Source organism: Leptidea sinapis, chromosome 6 (assembly GCF_905404315.1).
Source record: "Leptidea sinapis chromosome 6, ilLepSina1.1, whole genome shotgun sequence".
NCBI lineage: Eukaryota > Metazoa > Arthropoda > Insecta > Lepidoptera > Pieridae > Leptidea > Leptidea sinapis.
Window position 1 is genome coordinate 16,484,851 of NC_066270.1, and position 21,937 is coordinate 16,506,787.

The following is a 21,937-nucleotide window of genomic DNA, read 5'->3' on the forward strand; positions in this document are numbered from 1 at the left end:
ATGGCGCACCATACTGTGGTTTTCGGGCAGTGCAAACTTTTCTGATGACGTTCTCTTGGGTTGTTGGGATTCCAGTAACGCATATTTTGCTTGTTTACGTAACCCCCGATGTGAAAATGTGCCTCATCGCTGAACAATATGTTTCCAAGTGTTCTGGGGGTTCGAAATCGTTGCAAAGCCGTTCTGGCGTACCTTTCTCTTGAAACATAATCGTTCTCATTCAATTTTTGGACAATTTGCATTTTATAGGGATGAAGCTTTAGTTTTTTTTTCAAAATCGTATGCACAGTTGACTTCTTAATGCCTGTAGAGGCGGCAATCTTTCTTACTGATTTCCTTGGATTTCTAAGAATTTCTTGACGCACCTGTGCCACTCGTTCTGGTGTTGCTGCCGACGTAGACGGTCCTGGTGGCGGCCTATTGATCATTGTCCCTTCTTCTCGAAATCTTTGCACCCACGTTCTGATAAGCTGCGTACTCGGACCATCGCTTAATCGCCGAATGTTGTAATGCAAACAAAAAGCACGACGCGCTCGAATAGGCGAATTGCCGTTCAACAAATATTGTTCCACCGCATACGCGCGGTGCGCGCCCGACCAATGACTCATGGCGACTGACAAATCCGCAGAAACGTCGCTTCTAACGTCACCCCCTCCGCAGCCCTAACCCCGCTAACAAATGAGTAACGTTTATTTAAAGTTGAAAAATTCCCGCTGGACACCCTTTACTAGATACTACTACTGCTTCGGAAACAAATGGCGCTCTGAGAGAGAGGAAGCGGCGCAAGAAACTTTTACTACGTACTCAAGAAGCATTTGGTGTTGCAAGGTAGTTATTGCTACCCGTACAGTCGTTTGTCCCCCTTCTCCATAAAAGTTGGCTTACCTTTAGTATAGTTAAATTTCGTCTCTTACATTCCCTTTGGATGGACAGAAAGAATTTCGTTGCGGTGATGGCAGGCGTTCGTTCACTGGACCTCTTTTTGGATAGCTCTCTCAAGGCACTCGCCGCTGATATAAAGACTAGACCAGCTACATGGAAGGCTCCCGGCAATGTCTTGAGAGCTCGGGGACTTTCAACAGGATCATACTCACATATAAACTCATTCCATACATTTGACAAACTTTCGTTTAATTTAGACCACAATTCTGGAATCGCTGAGGGGGTCGGTAGTAGCTTCGAAAGAGGGCTTTGGCTACTATGGTCGATTTGATCCAACATCCGATTTGACTGCTCCATCAGTAAGAAATCCCCAATGCTGAGCGATTGTTTCCCAGTTAGAAGTAAATGGTGGACTCTTACAAGAATATAGTATTTTGGTTCTAAAGAAACACATGGTATAATAATATACTGCCAAGGTGGATGGTCCGTTGGAAAATATTTTGAGATAATCTCACTGACGTAATCCTGAAATCACCACAATGAAGTCAAAAGAAGCCGAAAGAAAAACAAATCTATATTTACAATACATACTATGATTACATTAAATTAAAACTATCATTACGGGGAAATGTACCAAGCATACTGGCACTAGGCAGCATTAAAAAATACTTTTACAGTAAATGCACGCTTACAAACACAAAGTGTCATACAAATCGCGAGTGTAAGACGTGGCTTGTCACGCACTCTAATGTAATAAACCTGGGCTGTTTTTTTTCGCCGCAATTATTTCGACGTGTTCACAGCCTTAACAGTCTATCGAGACATATAAATTATGTAAGAAAATTTTATTTGTGACAGAAGTTATGACCAGGCTAGATCTTACGGGAATTCGAAGAACTTAAATAAGTACTTTATATCAGTAGTAACTTCTAGAAGATACTTTGTACTATCCAGTTGTATTATCTCTGAACCTGACGTCTATGACGTCATATCGTCGCATTGTTACGGTGTGCACAACAAGCATCACTACGATATTATTATTTATAAATTGATGTAAAGGTGTTGTGTTGTGATGCTGATTTTCTTATGTTACGTTATGTAACATATGTATGCAAAATAAGTATTAATTTTTGGCAGTAGATACTGTTACAGCGACAACAAAAGTCAAAACAATGAAAACTTATACGGAAAAATTCAAAATCAAAGCACGAAAATATCACGACAAGTACGTCATATATGTAAGTATACAACTTATGAGTACCCCTGAAAACGAAGTCCTGGAAAGGTCTTGAAACTAAAAGAATAATAAAAATGTTACATTTAAAAGGGTTTTATCTAGTAACCTAACGGTAATGAACTTGTAAACCGTACTGACGCAACAGGACGAGCGCGAGGGGGTAAAAGTCGAACGGGAGGGGGCTTCACGTACAAGTGTGGTCCAAAGATAATGTGTGTGTGTAGTACGAGTAGATAGCTACTAAGTTATTGACCCTTAGATATATACTTACTTGCAAGTTCGATTCACTCACTGGTCGACCTCTGTGTACAGCATTCGCGACTACGATGTGGTTCTCAGCTCTAAATGGTACATTAGCATCCCACGCATAGTTACCCCAACATGATATCAGAACATGACGCAACCTTGGGAACATCAATTCGCCATTTTGATTCCTTCGCTCTATCACATGTTGTGTTAATTCGCGTTTTATGTCATCAACGTTCAGTACACCTGAAATATTTAAAATAGTTGATACACACAGTCCTGAACACGGAGTAGCGACATATCAATTAAAATTTGAAATTAAAACAACACATATTATGATAACATATTATGATGTCGCGACACTTTGTAAATAATGATTGTGTGTAGTGTTCTACAAAGTTATAATAAGTACCTACATTATTTTATTTAAGGTAATTTTTCTACACCATGGGTTACATGGAGTTTTATTGAGGATCCTTATTTTAATGAAATATTATATTATAGCCAATGTCACCCGGTGATAGTGTAGCTTCACAACAGTTCACTTCAAATCGGTTCAGTAGTGTCGGAGGCTATTCATTGCAAACAAACAAATCTTTTCTCTTTATAATATTAGTATAGACGACATAATTCAGGGATTTTAGTGGCTTGTTACATCTTTAGTTAACTGTCGATGAAAATATAAATGATATTAATACAATCGTCGGAGTTTGCAATCTTATTCTTTTTTTTTATTTGCAAATTAAAAACATTTTTTACACATATACTTAGTATGTAGTCACATAAAAAGTACAAAGAAATTGTTTTTGTTATTTTTTATTTTTATCGGTTTATCTATTGCGTGTCTACACGCTAATTTAGATTAGGTGGTTTAAGTCATGATTAGGATAATTTTTCTTGGGAAAAGTATAAATTAATTCGGATGAGGTTTTGCCTGATGTAAGTATTGTCAGCTAGACAAGAAGCTAAGACAAACAATACTTATTACAGGTACAAGTACCTGTAATAAGTATTGTTTGTCTTATTCTCGAGTGGAGTTTTGTGGAGTAGAGTTAGCTGAAATTTAAGATTTCTAGTTTAAGTTTATTATTGATGTACTTTTCCGCTGATTGTGTGAAGGTATTTTGTATTTAAATTAATGTCTTGCAATGAGAGTGGTGTATGCACCAGTAACTGGCATTCATACCAGATTATAAACCTATAAGACCATAATTATTTTTAATGTTTTGGTATGTAATGCTGTTGGTGTGTCAATAAATAAATAAATTCTGTTGTGTAATCTTATTATTACCTTTTACGACCTTTTATGTCTGTCTGTCATAACTAAAAACAAACACAAATGTAAACGACTAAGATTAAGTATTAAGTTACCTTTAACTGAGAGTAAGACATTAATAATTCCTTGGTTCCTTTGCGTGTCCAGTAATGTCCTTACCGTGTAATGTTTGATAAAGTCCAATCTCGGATATCGGCTTGATAACAGTTTTAACCAGAGCTGCTTGCTTATTCTAACAACTGAAACAAACAATTTTAATCTTTAAGGTCCACCTTCCGATCAGTTTGAGTTACACTTCATTTAATAGACCTATGATCGTTAATTATTCGCTTCTTATTAAAAGATCACAAGAGTTATAATCCCATGCTGGATAACCGATACATTCTAACTCAGTCGTCGAGACGACAAAAAACCTGTTATAATACTCGTACCAAGTGTTAGTGATTCGGGCTGACATCTATTGAGCGAGATTCGCTCAGCTCACTATAATTTCAGCTGTCAAATGACAAGAAAAACGAAATGCTAAGCTAACACTCAGCTATGTTTCGCATCAGTAAAGTCTGAGCAAAATCTAAGTACGCTCTAAAGATGTCAGTGTTTGGATTACCGACGGCTCTGCCATCATGTTTTTAGTCAACACTGATTTATTTATTTACTAATAATCCAACAGCTTTATATACCATTACAATAGACTTACAAATAATTTTACAAATATGCCAATTTAGGATTAAGAATAATAGTTACAAAACTTTAATAGGTATACATCTGTTATTTAATGCTAATATTATTACATACGTTAATAATAATATTATTTAAGAGGTGTGTGTGTGTATAGTGTAGGTGAGTGAGGGTGTAGCTGATTGAGTGTTTTCGTGTTTATGTTATACAATTTTATTTTCGTGTGTTTTAAGTATTGAGATTTCGTGTAAAAAGCGTTGCTTAGACGTCGCAAAAATGTCAGTACCTGCGTACTCGGTATTATATAAGTATGTTATACGTTTTAAAATATTGTTCTGGGCATAATTGGTAGTTACTTGGGGGAAGTGAAACAAGGAAGTGTGACGGGTTCTGTAGTCCGGTACGCTTAGATATATAGATTCTAATAATTCCGAACAGTATAAGGTTATTCCATAACATATGGAGTAACAGTATATCGCTTTTTTTCCGCCGTATAAACAGAGGTTCCATTCCAAAGCGTACACAGACATCGTAATAGGTGTCGAAATGAGAGTAATCCTTGAAGCACAAGAATCTGACAAACTTCTTCTGTATAGACTCAATTTTGTTTATATGTACTGCATAGTGAGGTGACCAAATACATGATGCATAATCAAGGATACTCCTTACGTATGTTGAGTACAGAGTTTTTATGCATGTTATATTTGTAAAAGAACTACATGTACGTTTGATAAATCCGAGTCGTTTAAGAGCTCCATTAGTTATAATTTCAATGTGTTCAGACATAGTTAATTTAGAGTCCAGTGTAACACCAAGATCCCGAACTGACTTTACTTCTTTTATTAAGGAGTCACCTATCTTGTACGTAAATTTAATCGGACATTTTTGCCTCGTGAATGTTATTTTTTGGCGTTTGCTGCCATTTATACATATGCGATTCTTCGTGTAATATACTGCCAGATTATTCAAATCCTTTTGTATGAGATGACAGTCTGTAGTTGAATCAATGGCATAGTAAATTTTCTTATCATCTGCATACATCAAGAAACGTGCGTGTTTAAAACAGGTAAATATGTCAAATAAGTATGAGTTATACAGCAATGGTCCTAAAATAGATCCCTGTGGAACTCCAGATAACGCATATATAAAATTACTTTTGGCACCACCCAGAACTACAGCCTGTCTTCTGTTTATTATGTAGGAGTAAAGCCATCTATGTAAATCACCTCTTATACCAAGCGCATATAATTTTTTTTGCAGAATAATGTGATCCACGCGGTCAAAAGCCTTTTCAAAATCCGTATAGATAACATCCACCTGTTTTCCTTTACTCATTTTATCGACAGTGTAATTAACAAGCACAGACAAGTTTGTAACAGTAGAGCGCCTCTTCATGAAACCATGTTGTTCTGGTGGTATAAATTTATGTACGAGAGGTGTAATACGCTTCTGTATTACAATCTCGAAAATTTTTGCCATCGAGTTGTGGATTGATATAGGTCTGTAGTTAACGATCTGGTTTCGTTTTCCAGTTTTGTATATTGGCACAATGAGGGCCTCTTTCCATTTTGCAGGGAACTCTCCGTAACGATTAACAGACAAGGTAAATATAATTGATAAAGGTAAAGCTAAAGTATCGGCACAATTTTTAAGAAACACTGGAGGTATTCCATCACTGCCCGCGCCCTTATTTATTTTGAGTGATTTCAGAATGCGTTTTATTTCATGTGCATCTACTGATATTTTCGATATAAGTTCGTTGTTTAGGCAACCCGGTGGAAGTTCATAATCATCATAGGAATCTGCGGGATTTTCAAAAACACTTTTGAAGTGTTGACTAAAAGCAGAGCATATCTCGGTCTCATTATTGAAATCTTTTCCGTTGTATGGCATAGTGTTAGGATGACCTATATTACCCTTTCTTAGGGATTTAACGTATGACCATAAACGAGTAGGATCTTTATTGATATATTCTTGCATACAAAAAAAGTTTTTGTCTTGAACGAAGTAAGCAAAATTCATCGAAATCTAGCGGATTTTTATATTTTTTCCATTTTTTGTGAAGTTTTAATTTATCTTTTACCACGTGTATAAGTGCTCTACTATACCAGAAAGGAAAATTTTTTGATGATTTATTTGTAATTCTAGGTGTGAACAGAGCTATCAGATTATTAATCTGCTTATAGAATATATCAAGTATGTCGTTGATGTTGTCTCCTAGTAGAGTGTTATGCCAGTTTATTTTGGAAAGGCCTTCATTTATTTCAATAAAGTTTGATCTATGAAAATTAAAACGAGAGATACATTTATTTTTCAAAAATTTAATATTAAGATCAGTTGTGTCTATTTCTAAGGACGGGTGATAATTATCTTCTGGAACGAGTGACTGCTTAGCTCTCAGTATATCAATTTGGAAATTGCAAAATATTAAGTCAAGAGTATTATGTGCTGTATTAGTAAGAAAGTTGTATTGCTCCAGCCCAGCTATGCTGCACATATCCAAAAATTCTATAGCAGCATTTTGAAGACCTATTGAACCTTTTTTTAAGTGACTTACCCCCTGTTGAAACTATTTCACGTGAGATAGATTGAAGTCCCCACATAAAAGTACATTATCGTTTTGATTGTTAACTAAATAATTAGAGAGTGCTGCTGTAAATGTCACAAGATTTGTGGCCTGATTTTTATCAGGTGGCATATAAGCAACACCGACATGAAGCTGACGGTGATTACGGGATCCCAGTGTACTACTCGGTATGGTAATCCAAAGTGATTCTAGGCCAATACATGACCATTCCGATTTCTCTTGAGCAAGTAGATTTCTTTTACAACAAATCATGACACCACCGCCAGTTTTCTTTGCAGTTGCACGAAAATCACGATCGCACCTAAAAACGTCATAACGGCCATCACATAATTCTCCATTATGCAAACCATCTGTAAGCCAGGTTTCCGTAGCAATGATAATGTCATAGTCATTACACAAAATGTTAAGTTTAAGATCGCTTGTTTTCGTACGTAGTCCACGAACATTCTGGTAAAATACTTTTAGCGCTTTAATCATTTGTTACCGGTACAAATAGTTTCAAAATTATAGTTAAAAATATTTTAGTTAATTTATGACAGCAGATAACTTTTATAATAAAGCAATACGACGCATTATCTATTAATATGTGTGGTGTGTGTGGTGTGAGTGATGTGTTATGTAAGATGTATTTAGTGAGAAAAACATTATATAAATTTTGATTAACAAATTCCACGAAATAGAAACCAGTAGTTGATGTATTAAATTTACAAAACAATAAGTTAGATATTTTCATATGTGAGACATAAAAGGTCAGAGTTGTTGAAGTTATACAATTTTTTATAAATCTTTTTTTGTATTTATAGTTATGGCAGGTGATTCCTCGTTTTTCCTTAAAAAAATCTGACAATTTCTCACCCAAACAAATTTGTAGGACTTTTTTCCTGCCAAATCCTTCGATTCTTTCAAAAGAGATTTATTATCTGGGGTCAAATGCTCAAAGACAAAGAATCTGGTAGGTGAACCGCTCAATCCAATATCCTTTGTTGTGATACCTTTAGTTTTCCGCAAGCCAGATAGTATTCTATCCTTAGTGATACGGTGTTTTAACTTTATCACAAGTGGTTTTGGGCGTTTGGGCGTACTTTTAAAAGGCTGAACTCGGTGTGCAAATTCTATTTCATCAAAAGACAGTTCTAAACCAGCATGTTTCGCGATTTCCACCATAAATGTCTTGGGGTTTTCATTTGGTGCTTCCGGTAAACCAACAATTTCAATATTTGATTGCCGGCACCATTGCTGCTGCTTATTAATTGAATGACGTAGTTCCGATATCTGATCGTCCTTTTCAACAATATCAGCTTGCAATTTCACAATATCTTGCTTAAGGTCATGGTGTTCATTTTGAAGGACCTGATATGATTCTTGAATTAAATTAAACTGTGATGAGATAGCTTTTACTTCATCCTTTATCTGTTTCAAAAGAGAACTCTTTATTTCCGCCACTATCTCTTCCTTAATAGTTTTTAATTTTTTGTCTAACAACTGTTCCAAATGAGGCGATAAATCAGATATTTCAGATGGATTACACACGTTGATAGATGGCTGAGTAATGGACCCCTGAGGTTTGGAGCTGCGGACTGGCGTCTTGCTATTATCTCCCACTTTCCGCTGTTTTATCAGGCATGATGGGCATTTCCACTGGTTACGTGACAACGAGGAAGTGTCATCAAAGTTAACACATTCAGAATGGTATAAAAGTGCGCATGAAGTGCATTTTATACGTTTTTGAGTAACATTTATACTATTGCTGCACGCCTCACACTGTAAACCCATGGTGTATTTATTTCGCTTTAGTAATTTATTATAATCTCCAAAAAAATAAAATTAAGTAAATCTTGTTAAAATAAATTGGGTAAATTTTATTATTTAATATGGCAACACTTCCGATGTCGAAGTCAAGAAGTCAAGATGATAGAAGACAATCACGGACTAGTAAAAAAAGAAGGACTCCGCGCCGTGACATTAGCAAGTGAAGAACCTTTATGCTAGTAGTGCGGTTACGGGGTATACCAGTTACACAATTTTTTCTCCCTTAAATAATCATATATCCACAAATACTTTTATATTATTGTTTTTACACTTTTTACAACGCACGACGGCATTTTTTAAATATTTTATTGCGACGCAAACTGATTTGTCACAGACGATGACAAATCTCATAATGGCGGCTGATCGGCTTGTATTAGTGTAAGTGTATGCGTGGGGCTGTGTATTTACACGTTTATCGGCTTGTTTTGGTGACTCACTGTTATGTAAGGTGACACGGAGTCCTTATTTTTTTACTCGTCCGTGGAAGACAATTTTAAATTCAATATTAAAGACGGCAAAAATTAAATGACGGGAGATGGCCAAGGTTTTTTATTTACACTCCTTTTTGGACATTTTCGTGCGCACTATATGCGTGCATCATCCATGAATAGGGCCAATGTTTATATCACAATACTTATATATATGCGTTCCAGATTTGAATGTAGAAAAAAAATTGTAACAGTCTTTATAGCCGTAGTGTTTGCGACTAAAATAATAATATTTATATTAGAGTTCATAGGGTGATTACTATTTTTGTTTATCAATCGGAAATCTTAAGATTGCACTTTACGCTATCGTCCAAACATAACTCAGGTCATTGATCTGCAAAATTATCAATAAATATAAATTGATACCGGTTGTAACTACATCAACACAATGGCTGATGAGATAACTAAATACACATTCGTAATTATTACTCTGTGGTCAACGACATAACAAATTAATATGTTAGAAGATAAGATGTTACTAGATATTATTGATAAATTATTAATAATAGAATACCTTGTTGAGGTGATGTCATGTTAAAATGTAGGTAATATTATTATTAATGTCTCCTCACCAACATAGGACACAGCCAGCGCGGGCAAGGCCGACACAGCCACACAGAAGGCCCAGCACGTGAACAACTCCTCCTTGATCCGCGACCGAACACCCACCGCCTCCCTCCGCATCATACAAGTGTATCTCTCTCTCTCTCTATCTGTAAACTGACATTGTTCACCGGTTTGAGAGTTCGTAGAATTAGATTCCTTCGTTTTTAAATTAATGTATACGGCTAGAAAGAATGTGACTGCTGTGGAAACGTCAAAAACATTGAGGTTGACAGTTAACCTCTACTTTGAGCAATGCACACACACCTACCACCTTTTACAAGTGGGAGGCTCCTTTGCACAGGATGCCGGCTAGGTTATGGGTACCACAACGGTGCCTATTTCTGCAGTGAAGCAGTTATGTGTAAGCATTACTTTGTTTCGGTCTGAAGGGCGCCATAACTAGTGAAATTACTGGGCAAATGAGAGTTAACATTTTATGTCTGAAGGTGACGAGCGCAATTGTAGTGCCGCTCAGAATTTTTGGGCTCTTCAAGAATCGTGAGCGGCACGGCATTGTAATGGGCAGGGCGTATCAATAACCACCAGCTGAACGTCCTGCTCGTCTCGTCCCGTATTTTCATAAAAAAACACAAGTGACATGCAAATTGCGAGTGTAAGACGTAGCTTGTCACGCACACTATAGTAATAAACCTGGCCTGTTCTCATCGGTTGTCTAACAGCAAGAGGCTCTATCGTATAAATGATAAGATGGTTATGAATTACGAAGTTAATAAGACCGTGGAAGATTATGAACTAAGTCAGTATTTTAAAGTGTTGTTTTTTGGACCAATCTTATACATAAGTATATTATATATAATATAGTATACCTATACAATGTTAAAACAATTAAACCACACTTTCCCTGAAATGTCTTATACGTACAGACTACTCGTTAAAAGTGACAGTAAGTGGTAATTCCGTTCGCCGGTTGATGAAATATCAAATAACCTAACGGCCGTTCCCAATATTCAGTCTATCTCCGGTTGTGGCCTACTTGAATAAAAATCATAAAAATCGTAACTATCGTTGACTTTTCTGCCCCAATAAACTTATCGACGGTATCTCACCTTATCCGTAGACGCTGAATGCCAATGGGAGGACGTATAGCTTACCAGCGATAGAAGTTTGTATGGAAATTGCAATTCACGCGTCCTAATATAAGGCGATAGCCGATAAGAAGGACTTATCAGGTAATTGGGAACGGCCGTAAAGCTGTGTTGCACCAACTGACTTTAGCAAACACCTTACAGTACCGATTTATTAAAAAATGTTTTGCACTTTAACTGTTAACCGTAACCGTCCAATCTTCGCCGGTTAAAGCTATTGTTAATGTTAAATAGCGACCAGTCAAAAGTTTCAAAAAAATATTCGATATTTATATATTTTTAACTTTAACTATGCCAAGGTATACGATTGTGCAACACATTCCGCAGTCTTTGTTAAAATCACCGTTACTATTATCGTTGACTTAAACTTAAACTATAACAGCTAATAATATGATACATACATACCAGCCTGAGCACTTATAGTTTGTTTGAAAGTTGTTGAGTAAATGTTTGAATGAAGTAGTGCTCTTAAACTGATGTCGGACGTGAACTCGTAATACTTTCACTTGAAGCTGTCACTGAGTACCTACGTCATGTCAATGACATCATGGAATTCAATTATTTTGCCTAAATGTAATTATTATGATATTAGATGAGCTATATGACCAATTGTTTTCTAGTACAGCATTATCTTTCTCAAGTTTCTAAGTCGAATAAGCTTTATTCAAATAGACTTAACTAAGCGCTTTTGTATCGACATTATAAATATTAAATTTAAATTACGAAACCGGAAAAGTTGAGCTCGTGATAAGAAATACAAGAAACTCAACGGCTTTAAATCAAATGGAGTACTTTACAATGGCTTTAATATATATAACAAATTAAAAAGTGAATAAATGAATATATATTATATAGGTCAAAGTTGTGGTCCTTGAAGCATCCCTCGAAGGGATAACATGGTAGTATTTCATTATTATCCACAGTATTTATCTGAACTGGAAATCGTTAAATGAACAGCCATGTGCGTTGTTATAATATTATTAAATATCGAAGTTAACTATGTATAATTTATTTAGTCAAAAAGGCTCTCAAATGGATTCTTGAACCGTCTTTTTTTTATGGAATAGGAGGACAAACGAGCGTACGGGTCACCTGTTGTTAAGTGATCACCGCCGCCCACAATCTCCACAATCACAAGCAACACCAGAGGAATCACAGGAGCGTTGCCGGCCTTTTTTTGAAGGTACCCATGTCGTATCTTCCCGGAAACACCGCTCAAGGAAGTTCATTCCACAGCTTTGTAGTACGTGGAAGAAAGCACCTTGAAAACCGCACCGTGGAAGACCGCCACACATCCAGATGGTGGGGATGATATCCGAAATTGTGGCGTGTCGTGCGAAGGTGGTGTCGGCGGCAGTAATCAGGTTAAACAGCTATTCGGAAAACTCCCCGTGATAAATGCGGTAGAAGACACACAATGAAACGACGTCTCTACGCAACGCCAAGTGATCCAGCCGTTCACAGAGCACTGGGTCCCCGACAATTCGAGCTGCTCTACGTTGCACGCGGTCAAATGAATCGAGCTGATACTGGGGTGCACCAGACCAGAGATGACAGCAATACTCCATGTGTGGCCGGACCTGCGCTTTGTAGAGCGCTAGAATGTGGGCCGGCTTGAAGTATTGCCGTGCTCTATTAATGACGCCCAGTTTCTTCGAAGCCAATTTGGCTTTGCCCTCCAGATGGCCACGAAATTGGCAATCGCTCGAGATTTCAAGACCTAGTATTCCGATACTAGGCGAGGCTTTAAGGGAAGTGCTGTCAATGAGCGGTGAAACGACAAATGGGGTTTTTTTGTGGTAAACGCGCAAACTTGCCTTCTGGGGGATAAATTGGACAAGGTGCAATTTACCCTATTCCGCGACCTTCTCAAGAGAGGACTCGATAGAAGACACAAATTTCTCCCGGCACTGCTCGACTACTTCCCGAGAGAGACCTGCATGGCCCGTGTATACGGCATCACCAGTGTTGTCGTCTGCATAGCAATGTATGTTGGAGGTGTCCAACGTATCATTGATATGCAGAAGAAATAGCGTGGGAGATAGCACACAGCCTTGGGGCACTCCAGCATTCACGGGCTTCGGGTTGTAGCAATATCAGTCGATAACAACCTGTATGCTGCGCCCAGTGAGGAAGCTGGAGGTCCACTTGCACAAGCTCTCGGGAAGCCCAAATGATGGAAGTTTTGAGAGGAGCGCCTTGTGCCATACACGATCAAAGGCCTTCGCTATATCCAGGCTAACTGCCTTCCCCCTTGCTTTCAATAGCCGCCGCGGCCGCCCATCTATGTGTTAGGTATACCAGAACATCACCTGCCGACCGACCATGGCGAAAGCCGTACTGCCGGTCGTTGATCAACTGGTGACCCTCTAGGTATACCAAAGGCTGACGGTTAATTATGCTCTCCATGATTTTAGAGAGCAGGGAGGTAATAGCTATAGGTCTGTAGTTTGCCGGATCCGAACTATCTCCTTTTTTTTGGATCGGATGGACAAGGGCTGACTTCCATGAGTCAGGGACTACGCTTTTTGTATATGAGTGCCGGAATAAACGCGTTAGCACGGGTGTAAACTCAGGAGCACATGTTCTAAGAACGATTGGAGAAATGCCATCCGGCCGACTTCCTGACGTCCAACGAAAACAGAGCTCGCCTAACAGTTTTATGTGTGAACTGTAGGTACTTCAGGCATAGAGCTCTGACACCGCGGGATGGTCGGCGGTGTTTTTCCGTTGTCGTCAAGAGTCGAGTTGGTGGCAAAAAGAGCGCACAGGAGATCAGCTTTCTCTTTTGCCGTATGGGCCAGGGTGTCAATCCTCCGCAGCGGCAGGGATGGCTGGTTGAAGTTACCAAGAGCAGCTTTCGACAACGACCAAAACTTGCGTGTTCCGGTAGAGTAACTGGAAAGATGCTCGCCGATTTTGACGACGTGCTTCGATTTCGCACGCGCGATTTGCCGCTTAAAAATCTGGAGGCATGGTTATATTTCCTCTTAAGAACTTTGCAGTTCGGATCCTTTGTGCCCAGCGCCGCAGCCCAAGTTCGAAACGCCTGTTTTTTGCAGTCAAATGCTGCTTTAACTGACGCATCGAACCACGGCTGTGATCTGCCACCAATCGGTACTATAGAGCTTGGTATAAAAATATCCATGCCCTGTAGTATCACATCGGCTATTGCAACGGCGCCGGCACTAGTATCATCCGAAGGGATACAAACCTTGCCCCAAGGGTAGGATGCAAAAAAGGAACGCATTCTATCCCAATCTGCTGACTAGTAGTGCCAAACGCGACGGGTCGCTGGTGGTCTGTGACGTTGGCGTCGGATAGGCACTACACTCCTAACCAGGCAATGGTCGGACGTTCCGAGAGGGGTGTCGACAAAGACCTGGTAACCATCAGGATGTGTAGTCAGCAGAAGATCTAATAAGGACGGCATGTAGCTATCCACATCCGGGAGCCGCGTTGGCGACTCAACCGATTGGGACAGACCATACGCCAATGCAAAATTATGCAGAGATCGCCCTGCGTAGTCTGTGGTGCGTGATCCAAGCCATTCGGCATTGTGCCCGTTGAAATCACCCAAGACTACGATTTCAGCGGAGGGGATCTGTGCAAGCACGTCGTCAATTGCCGCTTGAACGCAGCCCATGAGATGATCGGTTTCTGCGTTACCACTATGGGACCTATAGACACACGCATAGATGCGGACGCGGTCGTCTAAATCTACGCGGAGCCACCCGCCCTACCCTCAAAATTGCCGAGACGGCAACAGTAGATATCCTCCCTAACGTACACATATACCCCGGCATGAGGCAAAAAATTGTGCTCAATTTTGTACCCGGGGTACGATAAATATGACGTATCGCTAGGTCGAGATATCTGCGTCTCCGTAAGGAAACACAATGCCGGCTGCGCCGTCTCAAGGTGGTGGTGGACGGCGTTTAAATTGCACTGAGTTCCCCTGATATTGCAAAAGTCCACGTTGAACGTGGAGCGGGGTGCCGTGGTGTTACTGCCTCGTTTGTCCTCGGTCAAGCGCGGTTCCCCAGAATACGAAGGGCAGCCCGTGCGAGAGTGCTCGGGGAAGGATTCTCCGGCTCTAGTAGAGCCGGTACCCCAGGAGGGCTGGGGTAATTTCTTTTTTAAGACCACTCTCATATTTTGTTTCAGTCTCAGTTTTTGTTGAGGGGTGGGAGAAGGGGATGGAAGAGATGGCCTCCGGTCCTCGACACTAACGTATGCGAAACATAGCGGCACTAGGCCGCTACTTCACGCCGGTATTCTGTGCGAGTGTGGTAATCAACCCGGACGAGTCTGGCCCGATTGTGCTGACGTCATAAGACGGCAGCGTGACTCTCCCACTTCTAAAAAGCCTTTAGTCGCTTCTTACGACACCCACGAGCCTGGGACTCCCCTATTCTTTTTACGCCCCGGGGAAAGTACAGGCCGTCTTGAATTTTCATAACTTTACCGGCTAAAAAGCCGTTAATATCTTATACACACTCTGTATTTGATATTTAATTATTGACAATATTCAAAAAAACAATGGAAGGCTTCTTTGGTTTCCGTCTACATGAGTACCACTGCGACGCCTTTTCTACCTTTCAACAGTATTGTGCTAGCATTATTGTGTTTCGGTGAAAGGCATCGTAGCTATTGAAAATAACTGGGGTAATGAGACAGAATCTTATGTCTCAAAGTGACGAGCGCGGAATCGTGAGTAGGTACAATACAGCGCGCGTTGTAATGAGACTGGCATATCACTGTTTCTGGATGGCTAGTCTCGTCACTTTTTCTCAAAAAAAAACAACAAATATAAATAGTTTTTGTTCTTTTTATATTTACCACCACTTTGGAAAAGGTCGAGCTTTAATTAGAAGAAGGGGCAAGAAACTCATTGCCACTCTTTTAAATCAACAATTACGGCTTCATTGTCTTACAAATCATTTCAAATAATATAATGTAGGGTGATGCAACAAAAATTCTCAAACGTCTAATATTTAATGCCTTACCTACACGAGTGAGTAAAAAAAAGTTAATGTAAATTATTAGATACCTATACAAGATAGTACGATGCAGGAGTTATTGAGTACAGTAGATGCATCAATCCACACGGACCGTACAAAAATAACGATATTTTTCGAGCATTTTATTAGCGATTATAAGAAATATATTTTTTTAATTTTAAAACCTTGAAAGAAGAGTTTCTGGTAACAATATCATCCTGCCACCACAAGTAGCGCTCGATCACGAGCAAATATAGTAAGATAAGCACTCTTTGATTAGGTTGATTCAATATTTAGTAAGTTATAAAGTAAAAATGTCAGGCAATAAAGAAGAGATGGATAACTTATTTTCTGTATGTTAAATACTACCGATAGAACAGACAGTCGAATATTGAATAGGGTTAAAATACTTCTATAGTGGCAAGTATAAAGAGATTCTTTTTTTTAATGAAAAATAAGGGACGAAATGAGCAGGACGGTCAACTAATGGTAATTGATACGCCCTACCCATTACAATGAGGTGCCGCTCAGGATTCTTGAAAAACCCATAAATTCTGAGCGGCACTACAATTGCGCTCGTCACCATGAGTCATAAGATATTAAGTCTCATTTGCCCAGTAATTTCACTAGCTACGGCGCCCTTCAGACCGAAACACGGTAATGTTTACACATTACTGCTTCACGGCCGATATAGGCGCCGTTGTGTTTCCCATAATCTAGCGTGCTTCCTGTGCAAAAGAGCCTCCCACTGGTAAATTCTCTATAAGAAATATAATACTTGAAGATTTAAAAACAAAAGCTAATTAATAATAAAATTATAAATTTCTTTTGGGAAAAAAATCTAAGATGACCTTTACAACAAAAACATGGTAAACCACACAATATTTGTGGGAAACTTATGTTTGGTAGATATACAAAGCGTAATGCTAGGTTACATGTTATCAAAAAACTAACGTTCAGGCCTAGATTAGCTAGATCGAATCTAGGCAGATCCGCCCCCTTGTGTAGAATAGTTGTCACCTACAAGAACTTGGTTAAAAGAGCTGGCATAGATATTTTTCAGCACTCAGCCCCATTTTTTAAAAAAGTCAAAAAAATTATGAAAGTACTGCAAGATGGTTAGTCATTGTTCGTAGTTATTGTTTTTTTCTTGTTTATTAAGTAAGACCATAGTTACTTTTTATATCAGCCTTCTGCTTGTGGCTTTAATTTGTTAAATTTTTTCAAAAATTGTTTTCAAAAGTTTTAGTTTAACAAAGAACGTATATAATTCTATTAAGCATGTCAAGTTAAGTCCTGTTAGTGGAGTGTACAACATCATAAAATAATTTTTAAATGTATCTATAGATTAAGTTTATTGTATGCACGTTGGCTTCCAAATAAATATATAAAATAAATAAGATAGTAGTACATCTGGATGTAATTAAAACTCTACAAAACAATAATTTCATTTACCAATTGATTAACATCATCACAAATTGAGAAAAAACTATTTTGCGCTTACATATTATTTTATTCGTTACTGGGGACGGTTTTGCGCTATTGTTACATTATTTATCTACACCCATGCTTTAAATCCTCTATTAAAGATTCTGAAACAGTTAGCTTATTGCCAACATTAAAACACCTAATGTTCTAATAGCCATTACATCATCCAAATGAGTGCTGTAATGTTGTACTGAATTTTATAACAACACTCCTATGTTTTTTTTTCGATCCCATGCGCAAAGAGGTTCAACAGACACATTCTTATTGCTCGATGCGTGGTGTCTGTATAAATTTCAAAAAAAGAACATTTTCGTTTACGCGCGTTCCACACTACCAGAACTTCGCACGCCGTAAAAAAAAGTAGGTTATTCGAATCCCCGCCATTTTTCTTCAATATTTTTATTGTTTTGTTTACAAAAAATGAGCGATTCATTTTAAACGCTGCAAAAGAACATTATATTCGAGTGAATTTTAACACTATACAAAATGTAAATTACTACTAAAATAAATAATTGTTTCAATACTTAGTTTATATGTATATATAATCAGTAATGAATGATATTAGGTCAAGGACTGGTGTTTTGGTGTTAGCAGTAAGCTAACTGTTTCAGAATCTTTTGGAGGATTCATATTCTGGGTGTAGATAAAGTGTTGTATGCAACTGTTGATAATTAGGTATTAAAACACTCATGTGATACTATTATCACACTCGGCTTCGCCTCGTGTGATAAATCCACATTCGTGTTTTAATACCCCTTATTACACAACAGTTGCATAAATAACTATTTCATAATAATAACAATATAGCCATATCTATTCGAAAACTCTTTTTACACAGTTCGAATTATTAGTAATAATAATAATAATAATATAAAACACAAACTTTAAATTTATATAAGTCAATGCATTTCTGTTATAAATGTACATAATTATATATGTATGCATGTAATATTAGAACTGTAAAAAAAGTTAATTCTATATTTGAAAATGTATTAATATGTATTCTGTGGAGATCCTAATAAATAAATTAATATTAGTTAGTTATGCCCAGACTAGTTTTTAGATATTATGATCATATTGTGTACCATTACCATTCGTCCGGATTAAACCGGATATGTTATTAGACTCTAGTCCGGAATTTGACCGGCTCTCTTCCTTGTCCTGATTTTATATTAAATAATATGGAATATATTACAACAACATATTATGAACTTATATCAAATAAGTATTGAATCTTTACGAGAAAAGAAATTTAAACCAGATAAACTTAAAACACTTACTCTTCAATTTATAATAAATGGTCGAAATGGTCATGAGGTATTCACAAAGCGCGTTCTATTTAGTTCTGTGGCCATGGTCCCTGAAGCACCACAAGAATATATTTTTAATACCAACTTTGATATATATTGTGTTGAAATATAACAATAAACTAAAAAGATGTAATATTTCCGTTAATTGAGGTCATAATTCATACGGCCTTTGTTATCAATAGTTAATAAACCATTTTCAATGCTATCGTTTAAATAGAGTACGATAACAGCATTTATGATGATAGTTTACTTTATATGACACGAATCTCTCTTACATTGTTCGCGACGGAAGTTTGATAAATTCAAATTCTTAGCATTTACAAACGAGGGTTTTTTTGCTTTACTTTTTAGTTCCTATATTTGTGCTCGGCGTCGTCTTTGTTAGTATTCTATGAGCAGCTGTTGTACACGAATCTGTCTGATAAATTATGTTTGCTACGAAAGTTTGATGAGCGAAAATTCTTATTATTTTCAAACGGGCGTTTTTGCTATAGTACTTTTTACCCATATCTGTGTTCAGCGTCATGTTTGTTGGTATTTTATTAGAATTTTTGAAGAGGTTATTTTTCAAGCATTGTTTTTAGTTGTTATTGCGCTTTTCTTTTTTTACTTACATATAAAGTCCCAATTTCAGACGCTATTCATGATTTTGCAAATTTTCCGAAAACTACTTAGTCTGGCCATAAATACTGTTTCAATTAAGTAATAAAAATAAAACAAATATTACATTTGAATTTGGAATCTGTCATTTTTATATGATTGTTCATTGAGTTTTCACATTTTGGCGCCAATACATTGTACAATATTTTGCGATATTAAAATGGAGTGGGGTGGTAAAGAAAACCGAATCGCTGTGATTGCATTACACAAAGTAGGTACCTATGGAGCCAAATGCAATTTTTAAAACTCTCCATACGCTTGGTATTAGTAAAATGTTTGCGTACGGAGCTATTAATAGGTACAATGAGACCTCCTCTGTTTGTGAGAGAAAAAAAACTTGCCGTCCACGTAATGTTCGTACGAAAAAGGTGGTCAAAGCAGTAAAAGAAAGAATTTGAAGAAATCCTGTCAGAAAGCAAAATATTTTATCTCGGGAGATGAAGATCAACCATCAACCATCCCGTATTTTAAAAGATGACTTAGGACTTGCAGGCTATATGAGACGTATTGGTCATTTCTTAACTGATAATTTAAAAAAAAATAGGGTGGTGAAATTGAAACAACTACTGAAGCCGTACGCAAAGGGAGGTCACAGAAAAATTGTGTTCCCGGATGAAAAAAGTTATGCAAAAAAAAACTAAAAAACTAAAAGAAGAAGAAAAGAACATAAAAACGATTCTGCTGCATTTTTTGTAGAAGAGTTAAATAAATTACGAAATGAAATACAATCATTTTTCCAAGACTTTAGTGCGCAACATAATCAAAATAATAACAAAATCTGTCAAGAAATGTCGGAAATTAAACAGGAAATTCAAGAAATGGAAAACGCGACGGAAAGTTTAATTACTGAACACCATACAATAAGAAATGAATTGGAAAATATAAGACTACAAAACTCAACAATGAATGTTAAAATGACTCGACTCGAGAGTGATATTAATTCATACAAAAATGCTGTCAACCCAACTTCGTCAGTAAACCCGCTGCCGCTTAGTCTTGAAAACATCACCTTAGAACTACATGATCGCTGTATACGGGTATACGTGAATTAAATGATAAAAATTCGCAAAACAGACGCAATCATGATATGCAGGAGGTTACCAAAATAATTACGAGTATCTACGACAACTGCCCGAAACCGAAAATAATTCTTCGTTTAGGTAAACATATTCCGGGTAAAAATCGAAACATAAAGGTATGTTTTGACTCTCAAGAACCTGCGAACTATATATTACGTAACTGCACTTTGACAAAAGATAAAAACATTCGTATTTTTTGGGCCATCACAGCAAAAATATTTAAAAAATCTGAAAGGTGATCTTGCTCAGCACCAGCAAAGTGGTGAAACAGACTTAAGTATTAAATACTCGAATGGAATTCTAAAAATTACAAAAAAGATTTCAAAAAACGGCAATTGATATCGGAACTACCAACAAACGAACCACTAACCTACCAGATTACTCACGATTATGGTCATGTATTAATGACATCCTTTTCACTTAAATTTTATTATGCAAATATTAGAAGTTTATTAAAGTAAGGTAAAATAGAGGAACTAAAATGCATCATTAAATCTTTTAAATATACTATACATTTGATATTACTAACGGAGACCTGGATAAAATCGGAAACTGACGCAAACATATTGCAAATCCCGAATTACTCACATCTTTATAACTATAGGACTGATTGCATTGGTGGAGGAATGTCAATATACATACACAATGATTTATCTTACAGACTTACGGAAGAAAACTATGTCGATGGAAATAATTTTTTATGGATTTATTTAGAAAAATGCTGTTTAAATATTAGACTTGTTTACAGGCCGCCCTCAACTAACATTGAAAACTTTTTTGAAATTTACTCAATGCAGCTGGAACAAAAGAAAAGATCAATAGTTTTTGGGGACTTCAACATAAATATTTTAAATAAAGACCGATGCAGTAAGGAATATAAATATATATTACAAGAGACAGGATATAAAATACTTAATCAAATACATAGCCAATATTGTACTAGAGAAACAACAACATCTAAATCAATCCTGGACCATGATGATTTTCATATAGCCATAATAGATTCACCTTTATCTGACCATAAACAAATTTATTGTGAATTTAAAAATTTCAAAAAGGAACCCAAAAAGAAAATAAAATATGAAGCAATAAATTATGATAGCCTCTACAAGGATATGGCTGAAAATAATCTTCAGATGATAGATCACGACTACAATCAATTAGACTGTTTCATTAAGAGAAATATAGAGAATCATAAAGCTATTAAGTTCAAAGAACAAAATTTACCTCAAATTTACCTTTGCAAAGCATAGTCTCGATTTCAGACACAAGTTTGTTACGGTTCTCGTCGACGCTATCCCGGGACATGTTGGCACGGGCGGTGTAGGAAGCATACCCTGTGCTGTCGTCTGCATAGCAATGAATATTGCTGATTTGCAGCATATCATTGATATGCAGAAGAAACAGCGTAGGGGATAGCACGCAGCCTTGCGGGACACCAGCGTTTATGGGTTTTAAGTCGGAGCATGCACCGTTGATAAC

At 37.2% G+C, this 21,937-nt stretch overlaps 1 protein-coding gene across 2 annotated transcripts in view; it reads right to left on the reverse strand.

Moving 5' to 3' along the window:
• The window catches only part of LOC126964824 (uncharacterized), a 44,888-nt gene that overhangs the window by 13,043 nt on the left and 9,908 nt on the right, over positions 1-21,937 (reverse strand). The window contains exons 1-5 of one of the 2 annotated variants that reach the window (XM_050808123.1): positions 21,683-21,933; positions 9,776-9,923; positions 3,737-3,880; positions 2,391-2,611; positions 1,095-1,407 (exon numbers count right to left, since the gene is read on the reverse strand). In XM_050808123.1, coding sequence (XP_050664080.1) covers positions 1,095-1,407; positions 2,391-2,611; positions 3,737-3,880; positions 9,776-9,923; positions 21,683-21,838 — 982 coding nt within the window. In that variant the 5' untranslated portion in view covers positions 21,839-21,933. Of the gene's footprint in view, positions 1-885; positions 1,408-2,390; positions 2,612-3,736; positions 3,881-9,775; positions 9,924-21,682; positions 21,934-21,937 lie in introns of those variants that run through there. The other variant, XM_050808121.1, reaches the window with a different exon arrangement.